At 43.9% G+C, this 13,182-nt stretch overlaps 1 protein-coding gene across 3 annotated transcripts in view; it reads right to left on the bottom strand.

Annotated features, from left to right (window-relative positions):
* Positions 1-13,182, bottom strand: part of CAMK2D (calcium/calmodulin dependent protein kinase II delta) — a 149,425-nt gene that overhangs the window by 90,266 nt on the left and 45,977 nt on the right. For all 3 annotated transcript variants that reach the window (XM_069978456.1, XM_069978457.1, XM_069978458.1), the window contains exon 3: positions 7,605-7,664. In XM_069978456.1, coding sequence (XP_069834557.1) covers positions 7,605-7,664 — 60 coding nt within the window. The remainder of the gene's footprint in view (positions 1-7,604; positions 7,665-13,182) is intronic.

The following is a 13,182-nucleotide window of genomic DNA, read 5'->3' as shown; positions in this document are numbered from 1 at the left end:
CCCTATTGCACAGGAGACGCTGAGGAGGAAGGTATGTCTCTTACCTTCATCCTCGGTGCGGTTACGGTGCCCGCCCCCCATAGTGTCATTCCACCCCTTTCTAATTATAACAAATCTGGGGGCAGCCCGGATCGGCACTAGGGGGAGGGGCAGTGCTCCTAACAGTTGCCGCAGTGCTCCTAATGGTCTCAATAGACCATGGAGCAAATAACTTAGTGCACCGGAACGGCGCAGAAGAGGGAGGTAAGACACATACTGTCCTCCTCAGCGTCTCCTGTGCAATAGGGACATATCAGCAGGTTAGATTCGTCTAAACTGCCGATAGTTCCCCTTTAAAGGCCTTGTGTACCTATCTTGACAATCATTTTTCACTGTTCTGATCCCCGATAACTAGACACAATGATTAAGCACAAATCATTGTTATACTGTATCTAGGAAATTGTAAAACAAAGACTTAAAGTGACACTGTCACCCCCTTTGTGCATTCTGACATCTCTACACAGGTGTAAAGGGTAAATTTTGCATTTTTAATACCTTATTTCAGATCATACGTCATGGTGCTTGTTTAAGTAAAAAGTGTCCTTTTATCAACTGCAGATTGTATTAAGTGGGCGTGGCCTCATGGCATTAGCAACACTTAGCTCCGCCCACAACGGCACCATTGGCTGGTTGGCCGCCGTAAAGGGGGTGGGGTCTAGACCTTTCGGCCAGCCTGTTCCAATGGCCGTTGCAGTTGATAAAAGATGACTTTTTACTTGAACAAGCACAACAAGAACAAGAACAAGTATGATATAAAATAAGGTATGAAAACCGCTAAATTTACCCTTTACACCTGTGTAGACATGTCAGAATGCACAAAGGGGGTGACAGTGTCACTGTCACCCCATTTTGTCATTTTTACATAATTGAAAAGCTGTACATTACTAATTTAGCTGTCTCCATAGCTTCTTTCAGATTATTGATCATGATGCTTGTTCTTGAGAAAAGTTTAGTTTTATCCACAGTTTAGTGTGCCATGGGTGCGTGGCTTAGTCGTTAATGCGCCACATCGCTCCGCCCACTACACCCTGGGTGGCTCCTTCAGCAGCGGCCTCCATCTTGTTTGGCCCTCCCCTCCCAGCCTGTGCCGGCTTCTGTGGACGTGCGTGTCCACAACCGCCTTAGCGTGATGCGCACTGGCGGATTGTGCTTGTCCAGCAGTAGCCGGCCCCCAGCACCATCCTGCAGCAGCGGATTTCATCCGACCCAGGCACGGTGGGGTAATGAATGACCCCACCATGCCTGGCCCGGATGAAATCCGCTGCTGCAGGATGGTGCTGTAAACTCCATTAGTGCCTGATGTGGTTGTGAAGACGTCCCCACAGCCAGCAGCGATTGGATGCGGTAGTGCGCAGGCGCAGTGCGGCCGTCCCGCTTGCACTACCCCGGAAAACTAAATTCGGCGGCCAGTGTGTCAGAGAAGGAAGCTGCAGGCGGCCACAATTCTACTAGCTCTTCGGACATTGTAGTCAATTGGAAACATAGAAAAATATATCTTTAGGGTGCGTTCACACCTACAGGATCTGCAGCAGATCTGCAGCAGATCTTGTAGGTGTGAACGCACCATTAGTGCATATGATTTACACATTAACATATAGGAAAATTGTGATGTGAACACAAACTTTATTTTATTTAATTTAAATAAATATTTACATAATATGTTAAATGGACATAAAGGCCCCCACTGGGCATTCATAGTCATGTCAGATGTATTCAATTCAGTAAGATGAGATGTGAACATGAATGACTGAGTTAGGGGCCCACAAGTTCTGAGATTACAGACAGTGCATGGTAGATTTGCTATGGGACGGAATCACGGAACTCCCGAAGTCATGATTCACTATGATGCCGGCAGCTTGTAATTTGTTTAAGTCTTTGCACTACAGTACTGACATTAAAGGGGTTGTCCGGCGATAAAAAATTATTCACAGAATAACACACATTACAAAGTTATACAACTTTGTAATGTATGTTATGTCTGTGAATGGCCCCCTTCCCCGTGTTTCCCCCCACCCACGCTAGACCCGGAAGTGTGGTGCATTATACTCACCGCATCTCGTGTCGTCCACGGTCTCCGATCCTCAGCAGTGACGTCTTCTTCGGGAGGCCGGCGGATCTTCCCGAGTGCCGGCCGCCCTCTGCAGCGTCATCCGAAGCTCAGCCGCGATTGGCTGAGCATAACTGTGCTCAGCCAATCGCGGCTGAGCGGCTGATGACACACGGGGAAGGGGGCCATTCACAGACATAACATACATTACAAAGTTGTATAACTTTGTAATGTGTGTTATTCTGTGAATAATTTTTTATCGCCGGACAACCCCTTTAAACAGATTTGGAGCTTGCGGCCTCCTAATGACTCAAGATGCCGGGAGCTCAGCTATCTGTTCCACAGCATATCGTCCATATGTACAGACAGAGCATGAAATGTGTAAATGCCCCTTTAAAGGGGTTATCCAGCGCTACAAAAACATGGCCACTTTTCCCCCTCTCTTGTCTCCAGTTCAGGTGTAGTTTGCAATAAAGCTCCATTTACTTCAATGGAACTGAGTTCCAAACCCCACCCAATCTGGAGACATGTTTTTGTAGCACTGGATAACCCCATTCACACATCTGCAGAATTCCGTCCGAACATGGACGTGTTCTACAGACTGGACCTGGGAGCTCCCAGCATCAGGATTAATTATGATGTAGGGAGCTCCTAAACAGTTTAAAAGTTTGCACTAGTGTACTGACACTGACGCGTTGTTTTTAATGGAAAAAGGGGGTGATTAAAACTATTATGGAAGCTTTTATAACTTTTAAAAACATTTTCTTTTTTTATTTATTTATTTCCCTTATAGGGACCTTTTTTTTTCCAATAAATGAATAGACATATTATTGCTACAGCAGACAATCAGCTTGCCGCCCGCCATGTTCTCTGCAGTATACAGTGTGTGTTGCTGCACTGCTTAACATAAAGAATCGAATACCAGGGTATCCTGGTACCGAAAGTTTTTTTTTTTTTTTTACCCAAGTATCGATAGTACTATGAATATTTTGCTGCATCATGCATCGCTAATATAAACTGTTATGAGGAGAGCAGGGGGGGTGGGGAGCATGGAAGAGTTTGAACACGGCCTAAAGGGCCCAGCACATGATATTTCTAGTGAGGAATCCAACTTGCCAATGGGATGAGCTGGGCAGAGATGCAGATTGCTAGAGGTACTGGTCCATACTGGGGACATGCCACCAGCATCTCTAGTCTCTACATTTTGCAGAAAGATTGCCATCAGTCCACAGTACTGAACGGAAAGACACATGAATACTGTATTTTTATTTTTCTAGGCTGGAATAGTGTGGTTTGGCAGCAGGCACCAGGGAAAATTAACAGACAAAGTCTCCTTGTTTTCCCAGCGAATGCCCGAAAGCTTATCGATCCCTCAATCTAATTCACTACAATACAATTAGAGCCACTTTACGCTGGTTGCCATAGGTCCTGGCATAATATTGTTACCCGCTGTGTGTTTGCTGAATAAGACAGCAAGTGCAATAATAAACAGTCACTTTATGTCTTCCAGATGGTTTCCTAGAAGCGGCTAGACGTATTCCTCATGTGGTCCGATTAGTTTGGTGAGTCTTGCTGAAAGCATTTCATGATATCATATGTAAATACTGCATGCGCTCAATGTTAATCATTTATGAGAGCTTTAGGAGTATACTACTTTGCCATGGTGCCCTCGCTTGACCTCCTACACATCGGACCGGAAGATGAAAAAAAAACACCGTTTTCTATAATCGCACCAGAGAAAGACTCACCCTGACTGTAAACATACAAATCATCTAAAGGCGGAAAGGAAGGGACCCGAAAGACAGGGAGTAATGTCCCTAATGTAAAAATCAATCAAGAGATAACCTTACAGCTCCGGCACAGGGGAGCTCCATATAGCTCATGCCTTACTGTATATGCTGTAGCTCTAAGGTGCTGTAACTGGAGTAAAGCACTACAATGAGTCCATCCACATGATGAAGAAGCCGCCATAATGGAGTTTACAGTTGCGTTCGATATAGACATTAGGTGACTTGGGTCATAAACATTCGAACATAAAATTGGTCATAGAAAACACTCAACAATCCCTGAGCTAAAGGAGATAAGCAAAAAGAATCCAATGGAGTACTCAATCAAGAGACCACATTGATACATTGGCCACTGAAAAATTTCAATATGCAAAAACAGGAGCCATAAAACATGGAAATAGCCAGATATCCCTCCAGGGAAGGAAACCACTGTTACAAAGCCCACCGGAAATGTAGCCCCTTAAAGTGACACTGTCGCCCCCTTTTTGCATTCCGACTTCTCCACACAGGTGTAATGGGTAAATATAGCAGTTTCCACACCTTATTTCATATCATATGTCATTGTGCTTGTTCAAGTAAAAAGTCATCTTTTAACAACTGTACATTGTGCTAAGTGGGCGGGGCTTCATGTCATTAGCGTAGCTTAGACCCACCCACAGCGCCACCGTTGGCCCCTCCCCACCATGACATCATAGGCACATCAGTCCTGCCAACCATTGGAACAGGCTGGCCTAAAGGTCTAGGCCCCACCCCCTCTAGGTCGGCCCATACCAATGGGCGTCGAGGGGGTGAGGCCTATGTGGTGATGATGTCACAGAGGGTCAGGCCCAACTGTGGCGCTGTTGCAGTGAAGCCCCGCCCACTTAACACAATCTGCATTTGATAAAAGATCACTTTTTACTTGAACAAGCACCAGGACGTATGATATAAAATAAGGTATGAAAAGTGCAAAATTTACCCATTAAACCTGTGTAGAGAAGTCAGAATGCAAAAAGAGGGTGACAGTGTCACTTTAAGTCCCACTCATTTTCAAGTATTAGGACACAAAAGTGAAATACCAGGGTGTCCGAATCTTTGTTCTCCCAAGTTACTGCAAGTTACTGCATTTAGCCAATTCGAGCATGTATTCTGAAGTAGTTTAAGAACTATGTCAGTAGACAGCTATTTTATGGCGAATGATTCTGACTGTATAGGAAAATTCTTAAACCCCTATTACATGGACCAATTTGGAGGAGGAAGAGAGCGCTGACCTGTCAGGTCAGTGCTGGCTTGCTCCTCTCGTTCACTCCCGCCGCTCACTGTGGGCACCCCTGATCTCCAGCAGCCACAGCCCGCACAGCACTCGGAGTTGGGTTGTGACATCACCATTTTATCCAGGAAGTGACATCACCATGTTATTCAGGAAGTGACATCACTATTTCATCCAGGAAGTGACAACACCATGTTTATTCAGGAAGTGACATCATCATGTTTATCCAGGAAGTGACATCACCATGTTATCCAGGAAGTGACATCACCATTTCATCCAGAAAGTGACATCACCATTTCATCCAGGAAGTGACATCACCATTTCATCCAGCAAGTGACATCACCATGTTATTCAGGAAGTGACATCACCATGTTATCCAGGAAGTGACATCACCATGTTATCCAGGAAGTGAAGCCTTGATGGAGTAGTAAGTGCAGGGAAAAAAAGCACTTTATAAGCATTTCCCGTAATAGGTGTATATTGGGGATTTGTATAACTTTTGGGGGGCAATACAATACTTTAATATCAATTTTCGCCAGACTTCTCCTTTAATGATTAAGCCAAGGGTGTTCAATGCGAAGTTAGGGCTTTGTGCAAGCTAATAAAACTGCAGTTCATTCTACAGCTAATGTACATCCATGATGAATCCATGGCTTGGGCTTGACTTTATGTACCTGTAAACTAGGAAAATGCACATGCACAAAGGGAAGTTTGTTCAAATAGTTTTGCCTTTATTAACGTGGATTTGTTTGCAAGCCTTTAGTCTGATGTCATTCTAGGTATACTACTACAATCGTTGCGATCATCTGTCTTCATTTCACACAAGAGAGTTCCATGACTTGAAATCATAACTAAGTCATGGCCCAATAACAGTGGAAATATGAGAAGACACAATGCTATTGTTACGGTAAGCTTTCCCTACGTTGTTGGCAAGAAAATGCGAATTTTTGACAACACAACACAGTGTAAATTTGTGGCAAAAATCGAACTTGTCAAGAAGATGGTGTGGATGGACGTTACACCCGATACTGAAGGCCAATGTAGATTGACTATCGCTGCCAAGTTGTAGCTTTATAGCAAAAATCTTAGATATATCTCAAGCCAAACACAATCTGAGAGCCGTAAACATTTCTGTCTGCTTATATAAGACAGGCTGATCCAAGACCAAACAAGAATGTTTTTACAAGCTGGACAAACTTTCCTATCCTTTATGTTATATCCAACCTCACCGGAGGCCACACACATCTTATGTAACCAGGACACTGTAACGGTGCCCTGCGGGGGCAATCTTTGATCCCCTCTGCTTGTGGTCAGTGATTCAGCCAGGAACATCACTAGCACTGGGCACCCAGGGCCCAAGTTTCAGATTTTTAGCCCTGGTTGTCCGCTACTCATGACGGTACCGGCGCGCTCAGAGGGATGATTGACAGGCAGAGAGGCCAGTAAAGGAACTCTCTGCGCATCATTCATCCTCTTCGAGTGTGCTGACAGGCAGAGTGCGGTGACTAGATACAGGCGGGGAGACGCCCAGATGAGTACTTCCCAGCCGCTGCCCGGGGGATTAAAGTCCTTTTTTCAGGGTATACAGCTCCTGCTGCAGCCGCGGCGGGTATGTGCCGTGGCTGCTGTAGGAGCTGTAGACAGCAGTTCAGGGAACCATATCGGCCCAATTGGGCTGATTGGTTCCCTTTAAACTCAGGCCCTCTAGCTGTTACAAAACTACAATTCCCATCATGCCTGGAAAGCCAAAGCTTTAGGAAAAACAAAGTGTGAACCTAGCCATAGGGCTTGTCCCGCTGATCTTAGCAATGATCCTATCAATGCCCCAAAGAGCCAACTCTATACATTTAATAGAAAGTGGAAGCACTCAGCCAACAAATGATGGGCAGAGCTCTAAACCTAGTTACCAAGGTTTCCTATGGTAGGACATTGTATTGAACTGGGTGACAATCAGAAATGTAGTTTTGTGCTGCAAGGTAATATTCTTGGATTTTACAAGCCAATCTTCAATGGATCAGCAATATCACATTCATAAGATAATTATGTTGTATTCTTACTTAGGCTACATTACATTAATTTGTGTAACCAATATAATTCTTAAAGTGTCACTGTCATCATAGAAAACTTTCAACATGTCTTAGAGATGTGTCAAAAGTTTTGATCAGTCCGGATCGGAGTGTTCAGCCCCGTACCGATGAGGAGAACGAGCTGGAAGGCTCTGTGTGGGCTCATAATGTAAGTCTATGGAGCCCAACTGTTTATGCCGACACAAAGCGAGGGGAAAATGTGCTGCAGCTCAGTCCTCTTCCGGCTCATTCTCCCCATGAGTACAGGGCTGAACGCTCAGACCCGGACCAATCGAAACGTTTAACATGTCTCTATGATATGTCAAAAATTTTCTATGATGACAGTGACACTTTAATGCAACAGAACAGATATAGGGAACAGTAAAATTGATGGAGATTTACATTACATAACTTACCAATATTAGGATGCTTCAGTAAGCGGCAAATCCTTGCTTCACGTTCTAATTTCTGGTGATCTGTTAAGAAAAAAAAAGAATGAGAAACAATCTTGTATATTAAGCTTAGCTTAAATGTTTCCTAAAATGACCTACGACATTACAGAACCATAAATTCTTATATTTTCAACTGTTCATCCCCTTACCAACAAGTAACTATAAAGTGAACATCAAAAAAACTATATGCGTTCCGGGACCGCGCTTGTAATCCAAATTCACTCTTAAACCAAAGCAAATTTTACCATAAGAAATCATAGAAATGAAGACAATTGGTTCCACACACCAAAAATAATGATTTATTATTCTGAACAACATGTAAAACAAATTAAATATTCAGAAACAGCAGAATATGTGATATTATAAGTTAATAAACAGTAATGGAGAGGATGGGAAACACAAGGGCTGACAGAGACTGCAGGGAGCATGAAGGAATGAGCAGGGGAGATGTGGGCACATACATGCAGCACTCTCTGTCCGGGGAGAGAGGGGTTACAGCTATGAAGAGACTAGGCCTGCACCGCCTCTCCTTCCCTCCTCCCCGCCCTCTTCACCACTAGGAACGCCCATGGGCAGGATTTCTCCTAAGGCTAGGTTCACACTGCGTTTTCAGCATCCGTTTAACGTATCCGTTTTTTGCAAAAAACGCATGAAAAACGGATTGCAAAAAACGGATTCATTTGTGTGCATCCGTTTTTCCATTGACTTCCATTATAAAAAAAAACGGATCCGTTTTTTTTGACGGACCAAAACGGACAAAAAAACGTTGCTGACCCTATTTTTCTGGACGTTAAAAAAAACGGATCCGTTAAACGGATGCTGAAAATGCAGTGTGAACCTAGCCTAATTATCACTTGTCTGAACACTGCACATGTGCCTTAACAATCCTGCCCAGGGGCATTCCTAATAGTGAATAGAACGGGGAGGAGGGACGGAGGGGCATCGCAATTCTAGGGCATGTGTACTCTAGGTCACGCCAATTTGACACAGGGTTGCTAGTTTAAAAGTTGTTTTTTAGGACAATAACAGCATCACCTGCCGAACGGACCCCAGGACAGATCTTGGATTAAAAGCAGCTATTTGACTGTACAAGCAGTTTGGGGGGCAGATTGTGTGCACAGAGTCGCTTTAATCCCTCATTAGCCATTTACAGATGGTAAAGTAAAAGTAATCTTATACCATGGCTACATCAGACTTCCTATAGCAGCACAAGCACACCCAATAATAGATTAACAGATTAACTGCACATTATGCAGCCATTATTTCTAAGCAAGGACATGACCTTTTCTGCTCAGGACAAACAACAACTAAAAATCAGAGCATAACCTTTTAATGAGAAGTAAAGCACGACCAACATGATTGTGGAAGTAGCTTTGCCGCACTTGTTCTGCACGCTGCACTGTAATCTTAAGATTGCTACTTGTTCTGATCAGTCCAGTAACAATGACACAGCGCCGTAGGACACACAGTACAGGCACGCATTATGTGAGGGTTCTTATTAATGGGTAAATCAGAAACCACTTATCCTTTTAGTCCTGCTGTGCTACACAAATAATGAATAACGGGTGTATACCTTAGTGTATATATATAGGTCCCTATAATCAATTATAAGGATCAAGCTGTAAAGTGCCATACAGAACAATGTTGACTTATAACCAATTCTATGTTCTCAGTTCCAAAGAGCTATTGCCTTACAGCTAAGTATATGTGGGGACAAGCGTTCTCGGTCTTATTCATTCAAGCGTTATTTATTGCTTAGATTAAGTGTATGTAGTCCGCAGCATTATGGCTATACCTGATTATTTATTCTTTTAGGCATATACTTTTTGTGCCATCTGAATAAAGTCCCAGCTGATGTATTCTAGCCACGTTCATGCTATGTACAACTGGATGAACTACGGATTTGTTCTGTATACAAAGTGGTTTATTATATTTATTCCGTGACTTGATTATTTATTATACTTATAGGGGGAGATTTATCAAACATGGTGAAAAGTGAACCTGGCTCAGTTGCCCCTAGCAACCAATCAGATTCCACCTTTCATTTTCCAAAGAGTCTGTGAGGAATGAAAGGTGGAATCTGATTGGTTGCTAGGGGCAACTGAGCCAGTTTCAATTTACACAATGTTTGATAAATTTCCCTCATAATGTCGGCATTTATTTCTCTTATAACCTACTTGTTTTATATCATTTCTTCAATGCAATAACATAAAACATAAAAAGCTGGATTTTATTTCGATTTTGGCGGTGAGCCTCTTATTTATAGGTGCATCTACTTAGTCTCCTAAAATGTGGTGTGTTCCTAGGCGTGCATCCACGTAGGTTTATTTCTCCCATCTCTGCAGCAGAAAGGCGTTTGCCGAAAATCAATATTACTTGAGAAAATGGGGAAAGGGGTCTGACTGTAGGTCTGTTCAAATGGAATACAGCAAAGTCTCGCAGACAAACACCTAAAACTCATTGAAAAGAGATCTAGAGGACTGGTTCTCTCAAATAAGCACAGAAAATAGTCACATTGGGGGAGATTTATCAAACATGGTGTAAAGTGAAACTGGCTCAGTTGCCCCTAGCAACCAATCTGATTCCACCTTTCATTCCTCACAGACTCTTTGGAAAATGAAAGGTGGAATCTGATTGGTTGCTAGGGGCAACTGAGCCAGTCTCACTTTACACCATGTCTGACAAATCTCTTTTCTTTTTTCTTTTTAAAGCGACTCTATATCCACAATCTGACCCCCCCCCCCCCCCCCCCCCCAAAAAAAGAAAAACCTCTTGTACCTTCAGATAGCTGCTTTTAATCCAAGATCTTTCCTGGGGTCCGTTCGGCAGGTGATGCAGTTATTGTCCAAAAAAACGTTTAAACTTGCTCAAACGTGCCCAACAGCCGGGGCTTACATTTGTATATGCATAAGGCTGACACAACCTCTCTGTCCTTCCTCCCCACCCTCTCATCATTAGGAATGATCCAGGAACATTTACTGCTGTTAGAACATTGCACAGGTGCCTTAATGATCCAGCCCATGTTCATTATACACACAGGTTAGGAATAGGAGACAATCTGCCTGGAGCATTCCTAATGATGAGGAGGGCGGGAGGGAGGGACAGAGAGGTTGTGCCACCCTAATGCATACACAATCTAAGCCCCCCCCCCCCTCAGATTGTGGGTGCAGAGTCGCTTTAAAAGAAAGTCAGGGTGCATTAAAGGAGAACTTCGGGCTGGGGTGATTTTTGGCAGGGTGCTGGGAGGGGTAAAATGAGAGAAGTAACATGCTCCCACCTCCCCCGCTGCTGACAGAATTCCTCTAGCTCTGTTCCCCTGGTTCTGGCTGTTTCTGGGTCTGAGGGGGGACCTGGGACGTGATGTGTCAGGTCTGCTTAGCCAGTCAGCGGCCATAGTTGCTGACTGGCCGAGTAGGCCTGATGCGTCACGTCCCAGGTCCCCACCAGAAGCGTCCAGGACCGGGGGACAAAGGCTGTGGGATACCAGCACCAGCGATGGAGTGGGGGAGGTGAGAGCATGTTACTTCTTTCATCCTCGCCTTCCCCAGCCAAAAATCACCCCAGCCCGGAGTTCTCCTTTATTTTTATTTTATTTTTTTTAAATGCTATATGATCAGTAATGCGACCACTGCCTGGCTGAATGGCCTTTTCTTGCAAACTCGCCAAGAAAGGAAATTGATTACAAGTACTAACTTACCTCTCCCCGTGCCTGCAGTGAGTGGTGGGACTGGCCTAAGGACCCCCGCCGGCTCTCTGGAGCGGACACGTCACGACCCGGCTGATGGACTGGCCACTCAGCCAGTCAATGACTGGGGCGAGACACCGCTCCAGTCACTGATTGGCTGAGTGTCCAGTCCATCAGCCAGGACAGGTCACCCCCCACCCCCAAGTCGTGACGTCATCACAACTCAGGGGAAAATGACTTCCGGCGGGGTTACCTGGCACTGTCACAACACTGTCATACAAATATGTGGGTTATTTTTAATGCAAACAGATTTACTTGAAAAAATTAAAGAATAAATAAGCATTGGAATACCCCTTTATTCTAACCAAAAACGTGATTAAAAAAAAAATCTAGTAAAAGAATCAATATGGTACTTCTAAAAAGAAGCCAATGTGGTTGTGAAGTACAGAGAGAGAGAATGACTGTTACATAAGAGCGTCTGCAGTTAATCTATATTACTTTCACAAGGTTTATTAAGGTCAGTATGCAAAATGCTCTAATTTTACGTATATAGCGAAAAGGGAAAAAAAAAAAAAAAAGGGAAGGATTTGCTTATAGAGTTCAGCCTAGCATTTGAAGAGCCCATAATCCCTTTTGTGAATGAAATGCTATGAATGAATTGTTCTAATCGCCATCTGCCGTGTGACGTGATAAAAATAAAACTACGACAGATTGCACAGATCAAACTCTTCCACACAACTGCACCGAACTTCTGACCAAAGGACATTATGAGTCACCTTAGAATCCCTTCATCCATCTGTCTATTCATTTCTTGCCCGCTCAATCCTTGATGAGAGGTCCGCAATCCAAGCAAACGAGATTCAGAAAATCCACGCCAGGCCTATAGGATGTATTACTACGGCATCTATGTGGTTATTACTCTACGTCCCTTATACTGATAGGTCTCTCGTGAAAACATTTCAGGCTGCCATACATGATGTTTCTGTACACAAATCCACAATGGTTTTCTAGTTCATATAACACAAAGGATCCTACAAAAAGGTTAGTATCTACTAACTTGACTGTATCATTCATGTAGTAGCCCACATCACCCCTGACCACAATGCTGTTTTCCTTAAAAATTGGTTGGACTTTCGGTAAATATTAGAGATGAGCCAACCGGGTTCGGGTTCGAGTTGATCCGAACCCGAATGTTCGGTATTGATTAGCTGGGGCTGCTGAACTTGGATAAAGCTCTAAGGTTGTCTGGAAAACATGGATAGAGCCAATGACTATATCCATTTTCCACATAGCCTTAGGGCTTTATCCAAGTTCAGCAGCCACCGCTAATCAAATCCCGTAACTTCGGGTTTGGATCGACTCGAGCATGCTCCAGGTTCGCTCATCTCTAGTAAATATACATTAAATTATGCAAATTAGTAGGTTAAGTAGTAGCGCCAGGCCTGGATGTCTCACAGGCACAGTAGCATCGCATGGCGGCTTTGAAGTACTGCCCTTTTGCCGCCAGAAGTTTGAGTATCCATGGATAAGATTACACCGGGTTGGTGCTGTGTGCAAGCCCCATTCTGATCCAATAAGGCTCGTGCACCGAACTGATCGGGAGTGGTCGTATACATGGGTACACAGAACTGGATCTCACACCAATCAATTCAGCATACATCATGACAAGTAAGCTTTAAAGGGAATGTGTTATACTGTATAAATCAAGTTTTAAAATGTTAAATATATTTTTTTTTTTTTACAGTTTTTTGTGCACCCACCTCCCTGCCTCCAGCTCTGGGGTCCACTGTCCTCTGATCTGGTTCCCGGTCCCCCAGCTGCTTCCTGATCTGAGCAAGGAGCCAGGTGGCGAAATGT

Source organism: Dendropsophus ebraccatus, chromosome 7 (assembly GCF_027789765.1).
Source record: "Dendropsophus ebraccatus isolate aDenEbr1 chromosome 7, aDenEbr1.pat, whole genome shotgun sequence".
Taxonomy (NCBI): Eukaryota; Metazoa; Chordata; class Amphibia; order Anura; family Hylidae; genus Dendropsophus; species Dendropsophus ebraccatus.
The sequence above is the reverse complement of the archived record's forward strand: the minus strand, read 5'-3'. Positions and strand labels throughout refer to the sequence as shown.